Genomic DNA, 19,067 nt, shown 5'->3' with positions numbered 1-19,067 from the left:
TGTATTTATCAAGCGTCTCAGTAGGAAGGCTGGTCTCAGATCAGTTTTAGATGGACAGGTGGGATCTGTTCCTAGGTCAGAGCTCCTACTCTTATCAAGCGTCTCAGTAGGAAGGCTGGTCTCAGATCAGTTTTAGATGGACAGGTGGGATCTGTTCCTAGGTCAGAGCTCCTACTCTTATCAACCGTCTCAGTAGGAAGGCTGGTCTCAGATCAGTTTTAGATGGACAGGTGGGATCTGTTCCTAGGTCAGAGCTCCTACTCTTATCAAGCGTCTCAGTAGGAAGGCTGGTCTCAGATCAGTTTTAGATGGACAGGTGGGATCTGTTCCTAGGTCAGAGCTCCTACTCTGATGAGACATTATATTTATTTCACCTTTATTTAACCAGGTAGGCTAGTTGAGAACAAGTCCTTTATTAAACCAGGTAGGCTAGTTGAGAACAAGTCCTTTAATTAACCAGGTTGGCTAGTTGAGAACAAGTCCTTTAATTAGCCAGGTAGGCTAGTTGAAAACAAGTCCTTTAATTAACCAGGTAGGCTAGTTGAGAACAAGTCATTTATTTAACCAGGTAGACTAGTTGAGAACAAGTTCTCATTTACAATTGCGACCTGGCCAAGATAAAGCAAAGCAGTTCGACAACATACAACAACACAGAGTTACACATGGAGTAAAACAAACATACAGTAGAAAAAGAAGTCTATATACAATGTGAGCAAATGAGGTGAGATAAGGGAGGTAAGGCAAAAAATGCCATGGTGGTGAAGTAAATACAATATAGCAAGTAAAACACTGGAATGGTAGATTTGTAGTGGAAGAAAGTGCAAAGTAGAAATAGAAATAATGGGGTGCAAAGGAGCAAAATAAATAAATTAATACAGTAGGGGAAGCGGTAGTTGTTTGGGCTAAATTATAGATGGGCTATGTACAGGTGCAGTGATCTGTGAGCTGCTCTAACAGCTGGTGCTTAACCTGTTGGGGATATTTGCACAGCCGGATAAAAAACGTACCCGATTTAATCTGGTTACTACTCCTGCCTAGTAACTAGAATATGCATATAATTGTTTGATTTGGATAGAAAACACCCTAAAGTTTCTAAAACTGTTTGAATGGTGTCTGTGAGTATAACAGAACTCATTTGGCAGGCCAAAACCTGAGAAGATTCTGTACAGGAAGTACCCTGTCTGATCATTTCTTGGTCTTCTTGATCATCTCTATCCAAAACAGGGGATCTCTGCTGTTACGTGACACTTCCTACGGCTCCCATAGGCACTCAGAAGGCGGCAAAAAGCTGAATGGTGGCTTTGCAGGCCCTGGCTGAAAAACATTAGCGCATTTTGATAGTGGTCGATCAGAGAACAGAGACTGGAGGCGCGTGCACGAGGCGACCCCATGTTTTTATTATTTCGTCTTTGAACGAAAACAACGACTCCCGGTCGGAATACTATCGCTTTTTTACGAGAAAAATAGCATAAAAATTTATTTTAAACAGCGGTTGACATGCTTCGAAGTACGGTAATGGAATATTTAGATTTTTTTTGTCACGAAACGCGTCGGCCGTGTAACCCTTCATCACCCTTGGATAGTGTCTTGAACGCACGAACAAAACGCCGCTATTTGGATATAACTATGGATTATTTTGAACCAAACCAACATTTGTTATTGAAGTAGAAGTCCTGGGAGTGCATTCTGACGAAGAACAGCAAAGGTAATCACATTTTTCTAATTGTAAATCTGAGTTTGGTGAGGGCCAAACTTGGTGGGTGTCAAAATAGCTAGCCCGTGACGGCGAGCTATCTACTCAGAATATTGCAAAATGTGCTTTTGCCGAAAAGCTATTTTAAAATCGGACATAGCGATTGCATAAAGGAGTTTTGTATCTATAATTCTTAAAATAATTGTTATGTTTTTTGTGAACGTTTATCGTGAGTAATTGAGTAAATTCACCGGAAGTTTGCGGTGGGTATGCTAGTTCTGAACGTCACATGCTAATGTAAAAAGCTGTTTTTTGATATAAATATGAACTTGATTGAACAAAACATGCATGTATTGTATAACATAATGTCCTAGGAGTGTCACCTGATGAAGATCATCAAAGGTTAGTGCTGCATTTAGCTGTGGTTTGGGTTCATGTGACATTATATGCTAGCTTGAAAAATGGGTGTCTAATTATTTCTGGCTGGGTACTCTGCTGACATAATCTAATGTTTTGCTTTCGCTGTAAAGCCTTTTTGAAATCGGACAGTGTGGTTAGATTAACGAGAGTCTTGTCTTTAAATTGGTGTAAAATAGTCATATGTTTGAGAAATTGAAGTAATAGCATTTCTAAGGTATTTGAATAACGCGCCACGGGATTCCACTGGCTGTTGAGTAGGTGGGACGATTTTGTCCCACATACCCTAGAGAGGTTAACGGGATTGGTTGGACAACAACCAGTGAGATAGCACGGCGTGAAATTCCCCCAAAAAATTTCTCTAAATTTAAATTCAAGTATTATACGGCATTTTAAAGATACTCTACACGTTAATCCAACCACATTGTCCGATTTCAAAAAGGCTTTACGGTGAAAGCAAAACATTAGATTATTGTAGGATAGCACCTTAGCAACAAAAAAAAGCCATTTTCCAAGCACGGATAGCCATCACAAAACCAGATATACAGCTAAAATTAAGCACTAACCTTTGACAATCTTCATCAGATGACACTCCTAGGACATCATGTTACACAATACATGCATTTTTTGTTCGATCAAGTTCATATTTATATCCAAAAACCCAATTTTTACATTGGCGCTTGACGTTCAGAAAATGTTTTCTCCCCATAACTATCGGTGAATGGGCACATTAATTTACAGAAGAACTCATAAACGTTGACAAAATGTATAACAATTTTGTGGTAGTGCTTTGCTGCAGGAGGGACTGGTGCACTTCACAAAATAGATGGCATCATGAGGGAGGAAAATCATGTGGATATATTGAAGCAACATCTCAAGACATCAGTCAGGAAGTTAAATCTTGGTCGAAAATGATTCATCCAGATGGACAATGACCCCAAGCATACTTCCAAAGTTGAGGCAAAATGGCTTAAGGACAACAAAGTCAAGGTATTGGAGTGACCATCACAAAGTCCTGACCTCAACCCTATAGAAAATTTGTGGGCAGAACTGAAAAAGTGTGTGCGAGCTATAAGGCCTACATCCTGACTCGGTTACACCAGCTCTGTCAGGAGGAATGGGCCAAAATTCACCCAACTTATTGTGGGAAGCTTGTGGAAGGCTACCCAAAACGTTTGACCCAAGTTAAACAATTTAAAGGCAATGCTACCAAATACTAATTGAATGTATTTCCTACTTCTCACCCACTGGGAATGTGATGAAAGAAATAAAACCTGAAATAAATAATTCTCTACTATTATTCTGACATTACACATTCTTAAAATAAAGTGGTGAACCTAACTGAGCTAAGACAGGGAATATTTACTAGGATTAAATGTCAGGAATTGTGAAAGATGTAGTTTAAATGTATTTGGCTAAGGTTTATGAAAACTTACGACTTCAAATGTATATTGCAATATATTTCAATCTCTTTTTCCATTTTTAAATTAAATATTACTTCTGGCAACCCGCCTCACCCAATGTGATACGGATCTGCTATTTTTTTAGACCTTATAGCTAGAACCTCCATCAGAAGCTAGCCATCAGAAGCTAACCAGCTAATTAGCTACTAGCTATTTAGTCCTTGTTAGCCACTGCTAGCGGACCATTACACCGGATAATCGCAGCTAGCTAGCTGCTACCGAGTGGCCCAGCCCATCTCCCGGCCTGCTCAGTGGACTCTATGATCACTCGGCTACACAGCTGATGCCTCCTAGACTCTTCACTAACACAACTAGAAGCCACTACATCACCGGATTCCTGCCGTAAGCTCTGGACCTTTGCACCGGAGTGGCTATAGTGGCTAACACCCTTGTCCCGAAGCTAGCACCAGTTAGCATCAAGCCAGGCGCGTCTCCCGGCTAGCATAGTAACGACTACCTAACGGCTTCTCTGGTTCATATATTGCTGTTCACTGGACCCTATGATCACTTGGCTACATAGCTGATGCCTGCTGTACTGTTAAACAAAACGGAGTTCCGTGATTAATTATCTGTCGGCCCCAGCCTCGAACTCAGGCCCTGTGTGTAGTTAACTGACTCTCTCTGCCCATTCATCGCCATTTTACCTGTTGTTGTTGTCTTAGCTGATTAACTGTTGTCTTACCCGTTGTTGTCTTAGCTAGCTCTCCCAATCAACACCTGTGATTGCTTTATGCCTCGCTTTGTCTCTCTAATGTCAATATGCCTTGTATACTTTTGTTTTATTTTACTGCGGAGCCCCTAGTCCCACTCAACATGCCTCGGAGAACTCTTTTGTCCCACCTCCCACACATGCGGTGACCTCACCTAGCATAACTGGTGCCTCCAGAGATGCAACCTCTCTTATCATCACTCAACGCCTAGGTTTACCTCCACTGTACCCGCACCCTACCATACCCCTGTCTGTACATTATGCCTTGAATCTATCCTACCACGCCCAGAATTCTGCTCCTTTTATTCTCTGTTCACAACGCATTAGATGACCAGTTCAGATAGCCTTTAGCCGTACCCTCATCCTACTCCTCTGTTCCTCGGGTGATGTAGAGGTTAACCCAGGCCCTGTGTGTCCCCAGGCGCTCTCATTTGTTGACTTCTGTAATCGAACAAGCCTTGGTTTCATGCATGTTAACATCAGAGCCTCCTCCCTAAGTTTGTTTTACTCACTGCTTTAGCACACTCCACCAACCTTGATGTCTTTGCCGTGTCTGAATCCTGGCTTTGGAAAGCCACCAAAAATTCTGAAATTTCCATCCCCAGCTACAACATTTTCCGTGAAGATAGAACTGCCAAAGGGGGAGGAGTTGCAATCTACTGCAGAGATGGCCTGCGGAGTTCTATCATACTTTCCAGGTCTATGCCCAAACAGTTCGAGCTTCTAATTAAAAAAATTAATCTCTCCAGAAATAAGTCTCACTGTTGCCGCCTGTTAACAGACCCCCCTCAGCTCCCAGCTGTACCCTGGACACCATATGTGAATTGGTTGGCCCCCATCTATCTTCAGAGTTCGTTCTGTTAGGTGACCTAAACTGGGATATCCTTAACACCCCGGCCATCCTACAATCCAAGCTAGATGCCCTCAATCTCACACAGATTATCAAAGAACCTACCAGGTACAACCTTAAATCCGTAAACATGGGCAGCCTCATAGATATTATCCTGACCAACTTGCCCTCCAAATACACCTCTGCTGTTTTCAATCAGTATCTCAGTGATCAATGCCTCATTGCCTGCATCCGTTATGGGTCCGCGGTCAAACGACCACCCCTCATCACTGTCAAACGCTCCCTAAAGCACTTCTGCAAGCAGGCGTTTCTAATCAACCTGGCCCTGGTCTCCTGGAAGGATATTGACCTCATCCCGTCAGTAGAGGATGCCTGCTTGTTCTTTAATTATAATTTCCTCACCACCTTAAATAAGCATGCCCCTTTCAAAAAATGTAGAACTAAGAACAGATATAGCCCTTGGTTCACTCCAGACCTGACTGCCCTCGACCAGCACAAAAACATCCTGTGGCGTACTGCACTAACAGCTCCCCACCCCCCGCAGTTACTTCCCCAAGCCTCCCCAGCTTCTCCTTCACCCAAATTCAGATAGCTGATGTTCTGAAAGAGTTGCAAAACTTGGACCCGTACAAATCAGCTGGGCTTTACAATCTGGACCCTCTCTTTCAAAAATTATCCACCGCCATTGTGGCAACCCCTATTACTAGTCTGTTCAACCTCTCTTTCGTATCGTCCGAGATTCCTAAAGATTGGAACGCTTCCGTGGTCATCCCCCTCTTCAAAGGGGGTGACACTCTAGACCCAAACTGTTACTGACCTATATCCATCATGCCCTGCCTTTCTAAAGTCTTCGAAAGTCAAGTTAACAAACAGAACACTGACCATTTTGAATCCCACCGTACCTTCTCCGCTGTGCAATCCAGTTTCCGAGCTGGTCACAGGTGCACCTCAGCCACGCTCAAGGTACTAAACGATATCATAACCGCCATCGATAAAAGACAGTACTGTGCAGCCGTCTTCATCAACCTGGCCAAGGCTTTCGACTCTGTCAATCACCGTATTCTTATCGGCAGACTCAATAGCCTTGGTTTCTCAAATGACTGACTTGCCTGGTTCACCAACTACTTCTCAGACAGAGTTCAGTGTGTCAAATCGGAGGGCCTGTTGTCCGGACCTCTGGCAGTCTCTATGGGGGTACCACAGGGTTCAATTCTCAGACCGACTCTTTTCTCTGTATATACCAACGATGTTGCTCTTGCTGCAGGTGATTCTTTGATCCACCTCTACGCAGAAGACACCATTCTGTTTACATCTGGCCCTTCTTTGGACACTGTGTTTGCAAACCTCCAAACGAGCTTCAATGCCGTACAACACTCCTTCCATGGCCTCCAACTGCTCTTAAACGCTAGTAGAACTAAATGTATGCTCTTCAACCGATCGCTGCCCGCACCCGCCCGTCCAGCATCACTACTCTGGACGTTTCTGACTTAGAATATGTGGACAACTATAAATACCTAGGTGTCTTGCTAGACTGTAAACTCTCCTTCCAGGCTAATATTAAGCATTTCCAATCCAAAATTTAATCTAGAATCGGCTTCCTATTTCGCAACAAAGCCTCTTTCACTTACGCTGCCAAACATACCCTCGTAAAACTGACTATCCTACCGATCCTTGACTTTGGCGATGTCATTTTCAAAATAGCCTCCAACACTCTACTCAGCAAACTGGATGCAGTCTATCACAGTGCCATCCGTTTTGTCACCAAAGCCCCATATACCACCCACCACTGGGACCTGTATGCTCTCGTCGGCTGGCCCTCGCTACATATTCGTCGCCAAACCCACTGGCTCCAGGTCATCTATAAGACTTTGCTAGGCCGCCTTAACTCAGCTCACTGGTCACCATAGCAACACCCACCCGTAGCACGCGCTCCAGAAGGTATATCTCACTGGTCGTCCCCAAAGCTAACACCTCCTTTGGCCGCATTTCCTTCCAGTTCTCTGCTGCCAATGACTGGAACGAATTGCAAAAATCGCTAAAGTTGGAGACTTATATCTCCCTCATTAACTTTAAGCATCAGCTATCTGAGCAGCTTACCGATCGCTGCAGCTGTACACAGCCCATCTGTAAATAGCCCATCAAACTGCCTACCTCATCCCCATGTTTTTATTTACTTTTTCTGCTCTTTTGCACACCAGTATTTCTACTTGCACATCATCATCTGCACATCCATCACTTCAGTGTTAATTTGTTAACCTGTTGGGGGTAGGGGGCAGTATTTACACGGCCGGATAAAAAAACGTACCCGATTTAATCTGGTTATTACTACTGCCCAGAAACTAGAATATGCATATAATTATTGGCTTTGGATAGAAAACACCCTAAAGTTTCTAAAACTGTTTGAATGGTGTCTGTGAGTATAACAGAACACATATGGCAGGCAAAAACCTGAGAAGATTCTGTACAGGAAGTGGCCTGTCTGACCATTCCTTGAGCTTCTTGACTCTGTTTATTGAAGACTGAGGATCTTTGCTGTGACGTGACACTTCCTACGGCTCCCATAGGCTTTCAGAAGGCGGGAAAAAGCTGAATGATGTAATTCCAGCCACTGGCTGAAAAACATTAGCGCTTTTGGCAAGTGCTCTATCAGAGGACAATCTGACTGAGGCGTGTGCACGAGGCGACCCCATGTTTTATTTTCTTTCGTCTTTGAACCTAAACACGCTTTCCCGGTTGGAATATTATCACTTTTTTACGAGAAAAATGGCATAAAAATTGATTTTAAACAGCGGTTGACATGTTTCGAAGTACGGTAATGGAATATTTTGAATTTTTTTGTCACGAAATGCGTCGTGCGCGTCACCCTTCTTTACCATTCGGATAGTGTCTTGAACGCATGAACAAAACAGAGGATATTTGGACATAACTATGGATTATTTTGAACCAAACCAACATTTGTTATTGAAGTAGAAGTCCTGGGAGTGCATTCTGACGAAGAACACCAAAGGTAATAACATTTTTCTTATAGTAAATCTGATTTTGGTGAGTGCTAAACTTGGTGGGTGTCTAAATAGCTAGCCCTGTGATGCCGGGCTATCTACTGAGAATATTGCAAAATGTGCTTTCACCAAAAAGCTATTTTAAAATCGGAGATAGCGAGTGCATATCTATAATTCTTAAAATAATTGTTATGTTTTTTGTGAGTAATTTAGTAAATTCACCAGAAGTTTGCTAGTTCTGAACGTCACATGCTAATGTAAAAAGCTGGTTTTTGATATAAATATGAACTTGATTGAACAAAACATGCATGTATTGTATAACATAATGTCCTAGGGTTGTCATCTGATGAAGATAATCAAAGGTTAGTGCTGCATTTAGCTGTGGTTTGGGTTTATGTGACATTATATGCTTGCTTGAAAATGGGTGTCTGATTATTTCTGGCTGGGTACTCTGCTGACATAATCTAATGTTTTGCTTTCGTTGTAAAGCCTTTTTGAAATCGGACAGTGTGGTTAGATTAACGAGAGTCTTGTCTTTAAAATGGTGTAAAATAGTCATATGTTTGAGAAATTGAAGTAATAGCATTTCTAAGGTATTTGAATAACGCGCCACGGGATTCAACTGGCTGTTGAGTAGGTGGGACGATTTCGTCCCGCCGACCCTAGAGAGGTTAAATTGTAATTACTTCGCTACTATGGCCTATTTATTGCTTTTCCTCCGTACTCCAGATTTTTCTATTGTGTTATTGACTGTACTTTTGTTTATCCCACGTGTAACTCTGTTGTTTTTTCGTCGCAGTGCTTTGCTTTATCTTGGCCAGGTCGCAGTTGTAAATGAGAACTTGTTCTCGACTGGCCTACCTGGTTAAATAAAAAATAAAATCTTAACTTTATTGACAACACCCAAATGGATACTGTCATTAACACGATTCTTTAATAATTACACACAATTCATAATACTGTAGCAAATATTATATTAAACATTACATTCAAACGAGCCTTACAATTATAATCCAAAGTAGTGTGAAATGAACTCATCATCAACCTGGAAATGGAGGTTACTCCCCCGACTTTCCCCCATTCACATTCAGAATACATTGTGAAAAACTAAAATCTTTGCTCACCATTTTTGCTCCTGACAGATATACTACATCCATAACTATCGGTTTCTTCATTAGCAGGGAGGAGTTTCTGCAATCAAATTGCCCTCGTGCTGCAATTTTAGCAAACACAGAAAGGGGCCTATATTGGAGACCAAAAGTTGTCTGGCACACTGCTTAGAGTTTCAACAACATGAATAACTTATTTCTAGCCTACAATCATCTATGTTACTACTAATGTGAAAACAAGACAAAATATGACTATTCTTGCTCATTTTAAGACAATTGTCAAATAATTTTAACATTCATGACAGACGTCAATTGTTGTACAACATCATGGCTACGCTGTTGGCATCACCTTTTACAGTGGATTACCGCTGTTGTGGGCCTTTAATCATCTGTCTGACTTTATTGTTCACACAGGAGAGAAACTTCACTATCGTGGATCCTCTGGGGAGCCTCAACAACCTCATGATGCTGAAGAGGCAGAGAAGAGTCTCTCCAGATCAGAACACCTCAATAATCACCTGCAAAGACCCACAGGGAAGAGAACTCACTGCTGCTCTGATTGTGGGAAGAGATTCACCTCATCAGGCATTAAAATTCATCAGAGAACACACACAGGAGAGAAACCTTACAGCTGTGATCAATGTGGGAAGAGTTTTACTACATCTGGCTCTCTGAATCTACACCAGAGAACACACACAGGAGAGAAACCTTATAGCTGTGATCAATGTGGGAAGAGTTTTGGTCAATCTTGCCATCTGACTCAACACCAGAGAATACACACAGGAGAGAAACCTTATAGCTGTGATCAATGTGGGAAGAGTTTTGGCCAATCTTGCCATCTGACTCAACACCAGAGAATACACACAGGAGAGAAACCTTATAGCTGTGAACAATGTGGGAAGAGTTTTGGTCAATCTAGAGAGCTGACAGTGCACCAGAGAATACACACAGGAGAGAAACCTTATAGCTGTGGTCAATGTGGGAAGAGTTTTGGTCATTCTGGACAGCTGACAGTGCACCAGAGAACACACACAGGAGAGAAACCGTACAGCTGTGATCAATGTGGGATGAGTTATACTACATCTGGCTCTCTGAATCTACACCAGAGAACACACACAGGAGAGAAATCTTATATCTGTGATCAATGTGGGAAGAGTTTTGGTCGATCTTGCCATCTGACTCAACACCAGAGAATACACACAGGAGAGAAACCTTACAGCTGTGATCAGTGTGGGAATAGTTTTACTACATCTGGCTCTCTGACTTTACACCGGAGAATACACACAGGAGAGAAACCTTATAGCTGTAATCAATGTGGGAAGCGTTTTACTACATCTAGCCAGCTGACTTTACACCAGAGAATACACACAGGAGAGAAACCTTATAGCTGTGGTCAATGTGGGAAGAGTTTTGGTCAATCTAGCCAGCTGACATTACACCAGAGAACACACACAGGAGAGAAACCTTATAGCTGTGGTCAATGTGGGAAGAGTTTTTGTCAATCTGGCAATCTGACAGTGCACCAGAGAACACACACAGGGGAGTAATCTTATAGCTGTGATCAATGTGGGAAGAGTTTTGGTCAATCTAGCCAGCTGACATTACACCAGAGAACACACTGTATTGTATATATACAATAAATGTATTGGAGATGAGTTTTGTTTGGGCTCGTTCCAAGGGGACGAGAGTTCTAGAAGCTAGTGAGTTTTAGGATTCTATAGAAAGAGAAAGGATAAAAAAGTATGATTGTATATTATTATTTAGAAATACGTGTAGCCAGTAGACACCATGTTTATATTGTAGAAGGTGAAGCTTTGTAGATGATTACGTGAAATGGAAGTTGTAGAGATACTCTGAATGATCGGCTATGAAAAGCCAACTGACATTTACTCCTGAGGTGCTGACCTGTTGCACCCTCGACAACCACTGTGATTATTATTATTTGACCCTGCTGGTCATCTATGAACATTTGAACATCTTGGCCATGTTCAGTTATCTCCATCCGGCACAGCCAGAAGAGGACTGGCCACCCCTCATAGCCTGGTTTATTCCTTGGTTTTGGCCTTTCTAGGGAGTTTTTCCTAGCCACCGTGCTTAGACGCCTGCATTGCTTGCTGTTTGGGGTTTTAGGCTGGGTTTCTGTACAGCACATTGAGATATCAGCTGATGTAAGAAGGGCTTTATAAATACATTTGATTGATTGATTGTACAACTGAATACATTCAACTGAAATGTGTCTTGGGTGCACTGATTGGTGTCACCTCGTTAGTCAGTATGTGTTACACCTGTGCTGGCTTGTCCATCTCGTTAGTGGGAAGGTGTTTCACCTGAGCTGGTCCAGGTTCTATTTAAGAGTGTCTGGCCCAGTGCTCCAGTTGTCTTGATACATGTGGAGAGTCAACACCTTTAGTTGCTCCACCTTTTTGGTTTACTTCCTGTCTTTAAGTTTGGTGTGGGTTTTTCTTTTGTTTTCCTCTTCTTGGGCAGATTTAGTGGGTCTCATGGTGGGTGTCTTTTAGGTCCCAGTTGTTGTTACTAGTCAACTTTCAGTGGACACCCCATAGTGTCTTTCAGAGCCCCTCCTAAAAAACAAGTTATATTTTGGGTTGGATATTGCATCATATTGTTGATATTTTAATCAATGGCATTTCCTTACAATGCTCATTAGTCTTTCAGTTGTTATTATTGTTTTTTATCCTCATATTTGTGTACTAAATATTTCTGATTATTTTCATAGTTTTTTCCTGTGAAGCCATTGTGTTGCATCCATGTCTGACATGTGCTGTATAAATAAAGCTTGATTTGATTTGAACATATTGTAAAACAAATGAACCCAATGACTGACCAATCAACAGACTCTTGGTCCCTCTTAATATCCCCCTTGTCCCTTTCCCAATGTCATGAACTAGACCAGGTACTGTTACAGCTGCTCTCTCCTCCTCAATGTCATGAACTAGACCAGGTACTGTGTTACAGCTGCTCTCTCCTCCTCAATGTCATGAACTAGACCAGGTACTGTGTTACAGCTGCTCTCTCCTCCTCAATTTCATGAACTAGACCAGGTACTGTGTTACAGCTGCTCTCTCCTCCTCAATGTCATGAACTAGACCAGGTACTGTGTTACAGCTGCTCTCTCCTCCTCAATGTCATGAACTAGACCAGGTACTGTGTTACAGCTGCTCTCTCCTCCTCAATGCCATGAACTAGACCAGGTACTGTGTTACAGCTGCTCTCTCCTCCTCAATGTCATGAACTAGACCAGGTACTGTGTTACAGCTGCTCTCTCCTCCTCAATGTCATGAACTAGACCAGGTACTGTGTTACAGCTGCTCTCTCCTCAATGCCATGAACTAGACCAGGTACTGTTAGAGCTGCTCTCTCCTCCTCAATGCCATGAACTAGACCAGGTACTGTGTTACAGCTGCTCTCTCCTCCTCAATGTCATGAACTAGACCAGACCAGGTACTGTGTTACAGCTGCTCTCTCCTCAATGCCATGAACTAGACCAGGTACTGTGTTACAGCTGCTCTCTCCTCCTCAATGTCATGAACTAGACCAGGTACTGTGTTACAGCTGCTCTCTCCTCCTCAATGTCATGAACTAGACCAGGTACTGTGTTACAGCTGCTCTCTCCTCCTCAATGTCATGAACTTGACCAGGTACTGTTACAGCTGCTCTCTCCTCCTCAATGTCATGAACTAGACCAGGTACTGTGTTACAGCTGCTCTCTCCTCCTCAATGTCATGAACTAGACCAGGTACTGTGTTACAGCTGCTCTCTCCTCCTCAATGTCATGAACTAGACCAGGTACTGTGTTACAGCTGCTCTCTCCTCCTCAATGCCATGAACTAGACCAGGTACTGTGTTACAGCTGCTCTCTCCTCCTCAATGTCATGAACTAGACCAGGTACTGTGTTACAGCTGCTCTCCCCTCCTCAATGTCATGAACTAGACCAGGTACTGTTACAGCTGCTCTCTCCTCCTCAATGCCATGAACTAGACCAGGTGCTGTGTTACAGCTGCTCTCTCTCCTCAATGCCATGAACTAGACCAGGTACTGTGTTACAGCTGCTCTCTCCTCCTCAATGTCATGAACTAGACCAGGTACTGTGTTACAGCTGCTCTCTCCTCCTCAATGTCATGAACTAGACCAGGTACTGTGTTACAGCTGCTCTCTCCTCCTCAATGTCATGAACTAGACCAGGTACTGTGTTACAGCTGCTCTCTCCTCCTCAATGCCATGAACTAGACCAGGTACTGTGTTACAGCTGCTCTCCTCCTCAATGTCATGAACTAGACCAGGTACTGTGTTACAGCTGCTCTCTCCTCCTCAATGCCATGAACTAGACCAGGTACTGTGTTACAGCTGCTCTCTCCTCCTCAATGCCATGAACTAGACCAGGTACTGTTACAGCTGCTCTCTCCTCCTCAATGTCATGAACTAGACCAGGTACTGTGTTACAGCTGCTCTCTCCTCCAAAGTGAAGGGGTCTGAATACTTCACGAATGCATTGTAAACCGCTGGCAGAGTTTTCTACCATTGGCAGTTTTGTACACAGTCATGTGATACGTGGCATAGAAAAGTCCAATCTTAGGAGAGTACATGGGAGGCACTATACTGTGTGTCTGCAGGTGTCTATCTGATCAAAACCACTGATACAGGAGCCCCTCCACCCTCTGGTGGGATGGATCATGTCTACAGAGAAACCTAGATTCAAATACTTAGATTTGTGTGTATTGGGTCTATGTTGTGAAATTGTTAGATATTACTTGTTAGATATTACTGCACTGTCGGAGCTAGAAACACAAGCATTTCACTACACCCACAATAACATCTGCTAAACATGTGTATGTGACCAATAAAATGTGATTTTGATTTGAAATAAACGTCCTATTTATCAAAGGTGCTTTTGGCTGGGGTCAAAATGACTCCAAAGGATTTGAATTTGTTAAAAGTCCATATTGATACAGAAACACTAAACCATGATTTAGATTTATTAAGAACAAGTTGATTGACAAAGTCATGAAAAATTGGTAGAATTTAATAAAATACATTTTGGCTATGATAAAAGATATGCCTCTGGGGTCAAAATGATCCATGTCAGAAGTATGGTTCAATGCAAATATGTAGTGGGTGTAAAGTTTGTTTTAAATTCTCAATCATTAAACACGAATCAATCAACACATGCTTCTCTTTGAACGACTTAATATAATATTAAACTTTTCTGAAATAAATGAAAAATAAACGTTTGGTTCCTCAACTGCGTTGCCCAGTCCAGTCAGCAGATGGCGATGTGCGTCTTTTAGGTTCAGGCGATGCTGCCAGTGTGACGTATAATCTAGTGGACGGGACGCTCCTTCAACAACAACAGCTAGTCAGACACCTCGGTAGCTTTCTAGCAAACATAGCTACAACATTCACGCTCTTTACACTGGTTTGGTGTATATTAGTCGCTGTGTATTAAACACACTTCTGTTGTATGTACTTGTTGGCCCATGTAATTATATATTTACGTTGTTTGTCAGCTAGCTGGTTTGCTAAGTTAGCTTAGAACTAGGCTAGTCGCTAATGCTAGCTAGCTAACATCCCCGACCATGAGTTCACTAAGCTACTCTCCTCCTGCTAAAGAAGCGGAGGTCTGCTGGATGGAGAAAGAAGCTCTAGTGAAAAAGGAGGAAGAGGATATCACACCACAAAGACAAGTAGAGGGTGAGGCTGTTACAGTGAAAGAAGAAGAGAAAGACGTTTCAGTGAAAGAAGAGAAAGACGCATTCAGAGTGAAAGAGGAGGAGGATGTTACAGTAAAAGAGGAGGAAGAGAAAGAGGAGGATGCAGTTTATGGAGTGAAAGAGGAGGAGGGGGAAATGACTGTCACATTGAAAGAGGAGAAGGAGGTAGAAGAGGAGGTTGGAGATCTGTTTAACACCAGTAAGTACCGTCTCTGCAGTCGTTGAACCAATATGCAGTAAAGGGGTTCTACACTTTAATGTTGTTCTGTAGGAATGGCTGAAGCTTCACTGTAACGTGTAGAACATCAAGAGTGGACCATCAACAAAACGTTAACAATTGATCAAATGCATCCAATGACAATGCCTGAAATACTGTAGTCCTCAATATCTCCTATTAGATTAGCCCAAGATGTTCTCTTAAAGGGGCAATCAGCAGTTGTTACATCCATTTAGGGACTTATACATTAATGATATGTACCCATCTGTTTCTTGAATAAATCACTTATAAATGCCTCATGAGCTTAGTTCAACTGTCGAACCCCATCAGAACCCAAAATATAAGCTTTTTTTACTCTTTTTTTACTATGTTTGTCAGTAAATATAAACAAACACTGTATATCCTCAAAACATGGTTAAAACTATAATGTTGATATCATGGATGGTTACATTTCTCCAGCTCCATCCCTCAGCTTTTTACTGAAACGGGCAGGGAGTACGCTTTGTTATTGTTTCTACTGCTGATTGCTGCCCCCGTTACTCCTCAAGGTCCAAGGACTGTATGTTATTTTCAGAGGTAGACTGGCTCTGTTCAGGTAAAATAGCCAAATATTCCATCAAAATGTGAATTGATTCTCAATTGCAATACGTTTCTAGAAACATAAATTGCTGTACTTTCATATCACATCAAAATAATTTCACATATACTTTCATATCAATTCAGAATAATTTCACACAATATTTAAATATCACATCAAAATAATTTCACATAATACTTTCCGGACTAGTGTCCCAGTCCCTGCTGCTGAAAAACATCCCCACAGCATGATGCTGCCACCACCATGCTTCACCGTAGGGATGGTGCCAGGTTTCCTCCAGATGTGACTCTTGGCAGTCAGGCCAATGAGTTAAATCTTGGTTTCATTAAGCCAGAGAATCTTGTTTCTCATGGTCTTAGAGTCCTTAAGGTGCCTTTTGTCAAACTCCAAGCAGGCTGTCATATGCTTTATACTGAGGAGTGGCTTCTGTCTGGCCTCTCTACCATAAAGGTCTGATTGGTGGAGTGCTGCAGAGATGGTTGTCCTTCTGGAAGGTTCTCCCATCTCCACAGAGGAACTCTGGAGCTCTGTCAGAGTGACCATCAGGTTTGTGGTCACCTCCCTGACCAAGGCCCTTCTTCCCCAATCGCTCAGTTTGGCCGGGTGACCAGCTCTAGGAACAGTATTCCATTTAAGAATGATGGAGGTCACTGTGTTCTTGGGGACCTTCAATGCTGCAGAATTTGTTTTTGGTACCGTTCCCCAGATCTGTGCCTCGACACAAGCTTGTCCTGGAGCTCTACGGACAGTTCCTTCGACCTCATGGCTTGGTTTTTGCTCTGACATGCACTGTCAACTCTGGGACCTTATATAGACAGGTGTGTGCCTTCCAAATCATATCCAATCAATTGAATTTCCCACAGGTGGACTCCGAACAAGTTGTAGATACATCTCAAGGATGATTAATGGAAACAAGATGCACCTGAAAGCAATTTCGAGTCTCATAGCAAAGGGTCTGAATACTTCAGTAAATAAGGTATTTCTGTTTTTGACCTGTTTTCACTTTGTCATTATGGGCTATTGATGACACCCCTCTGAAACAAGATAGCCTAACCATCAGAAAAACCTCTTCCTTAGCCTACTCCTCCTGCTGCTGCTGGCCTTCGTACATTCTGATGTTCTGCTCCTAAAGTTTCTGGTAATAGGCTACACCAGCAGTCGTTATGCTCCTATAGTTTCTGGTAATAGGCTACACCAGCAGTCGTTAAGCTATAGTTTCTGGTAATAGTCTACACCAGCAGTCGTTATGCTCCTATAGTTTCTGGTAATAGGCTACACCAGCAGTCGTTATGCTCCTATAGTTTCTGGTAATAGGCTACACCAGCAGTCGTTAAGCTATAGTTTCTGGTAATAGTCTACACCAGCAGTCGTTATGCTCCTATAGTTTCTGGTAATAGTCTACACCAGCAGTCGTTATGCTCCTATAGTTTCTGGTAATAGTCTACACCAGCAGTCGTTATGCTCCTATAGTTTCTGGTAATAGGCTACACCAGCAGTCGTTATCATCAAATCAGATTTATTTATATAGCCCTTTGTACATCAGCTGAAATCTCAAAGTGCTGTACAGAAACCCAGCCTAAAACCCCAAACAGCAAGCAATGCATGTGAAAGAAGCACGGTGGCTAGGAAAAACTCCCTAGGAAAAACTCCCTAGAAAGGCCAAAAACCTAGGAAGAAACCTAGAGAGGAACCAGGCTATGAGGGGTGGCCAGTCCTCTTCTGGCTGTGCCGGGTGGATATTATAACAGAACATGGTCAAGATGTTAAAATGTTCATAAATGACCAGCATGGTCAAATAATAATAATCATAGTAGTTGCCGAGGGTGCAACAAGCACGTCCGGTGAACAGGTCAGGGTTCCATAGCCGCAGGCAGAACAGTTGAAACTGGAGCAGCAGCATGGCCAGGTGGACTGGGGACAGCAAGGAGTCATCATGCCAGGTAGTCCTGAGGCATGGTCCTAGGGCTCAGGTCCTCCGAGAGAAAGAAAGAAAGAGAGAAAGAGAGAATTAGAGAGAGCATATTTACATTCACACAGGACACCGGATAAGACAAGAGAATACTCCAGATGTAACAGACTGACCCTAGCCCCCCGACACATAAACTACTGCAGCATAAGTACTGGAGGCTGAGACAGGAGGGATCAGAAGACACTGTGGCCCCATCCGATGATACCCCCGGACAGGGCCAAACAGGCAGGATATAACCCCACCCACTTTGCCAAAGCACAGCCCCCACACCACTAGAGGGATGTCTACAACCACCAACTTACCGTCCGAAGACAAGGCCGAGTATAGCCCACAAAGCTCCTATAGTTTCTGGTAATAGGCTACACCAGCAGTTGTTATGCTCCTATAGTTTCTGGTAATAGGCTACACCAGCAGTTGTTATGCTCCTATAGTTTCTGGTAATAGACTACACCAGCAGTCGTTATGCTCCTATAGTTTCTGGTAATAGGCTACACCAGCAGTCGTTATGCTCCTATAGTTTCTGGTAATAGGCTACACCAGCAGTCGTTATGCTCCTATAGTTTCTGGTAATAGGCTACACCAGCAGTCGTTATGCTCCTATAGTTTCTGGTAATAGGCTACACCAGCAGTCGTTATGCTCCTATAGTTTCTGGTAATAGGCTACACCAGCAGTCGTTATGCTCCTATAGTTTCTGGTAATAGGCTACACCAGCAGTCGTTATGCTCCTATAGTTTCTGGTAATAGGCTACACCAGCAGTCGTTATGCTCCTATAGTTTCTGGTAATAGGCTACACCAGCAGTCATTATGCTCCTATAGTTTCTGGTAATAGGCTACACCAGCAGTCGTTGTGCTCCAATAGTTTCTGGTAATAGACTACACCAGCAGTCGTTATGCTCCTATAGTTTCTGGTAATAGGCTACACCAGCAGTCGTTGTGCTCCAATAGTTTCTGGTAATAGACTACACCAGCAGTCGTTATGCTCCTATAGTTTCTGGTAATAGGCTACACCAGCAGTCGTTGTGCTCCAATAGTTTCTGGTAATAGGCTACACCAGCAGTCGTTATGCTCCTATAGTTTCTGGTAATAGACTACAGTCGTTATGCTCCTATAGTTTCTGGTAATAGGCTACACCAGCAGTCGTTGTGCTCCAATAGTTTCTGGTAATAGGCTACACCAGCAGTCGTTGTGCTCCTATAGTTTCTGGTAATAGCCTACACCAGCAGTCGTTATGCTCCTATAGTTTCTGGTAATAGACTACACCAGCAGTCAGCAACCTTTTCCATTTGGTGCCAATTTATCTGACCATTTCTA

At 42.8% G+C, this 19,067-nt stretch overlaps 1 protein-coding gene across 1 annotated transcript; it reads left to right on the top strand.

Annotated features, from left to right (window-relative positions):
* Positions 1 to 308: 308 nt before the first annotated feature.
* LOC145877263 (uncharacterized) lies at positions 309 to 11,562 on the top strand. The gene is made up of 2 exons (XM_082972564.1): positions 309 to 333; positions 9,655 to 11,562. The coding sequence occupies exons 1-2, from the start codon at positions 309 to 311 to the stop codon at positions 10,785 to 10,787; spliced, it is 1,158 nt and encodes a 385-aa protein (XP_082828690.1). The 3' UTR covers positions 10,788 to 11,562.
* The last annotated feature ends 7,505 nt before the right edge of the window (positions 11,563 to 19,067 follow it).

The sequence above is a fragment of the Salmo salar genome, unplaced genomic scaffold (genome assembly GCF_965601325.2).
Source record: "Salmo salar unplaced genomic scaffold, fSalSal1 ptg000743l, whole genome shotgun sequence".
Taxonomy (NCBI): domain Eukaryota; kingdom Metazoa; phylum Chordata; class Actinopteri; order Salmoniformes; family Salmonidae; genus Salmo; species Salmo salar.
The sequence above is the reverse complement of the archived record's forward strand: the minus strand, read 5'-3'. Positions and strand labels throughout refer to the sequence as shown.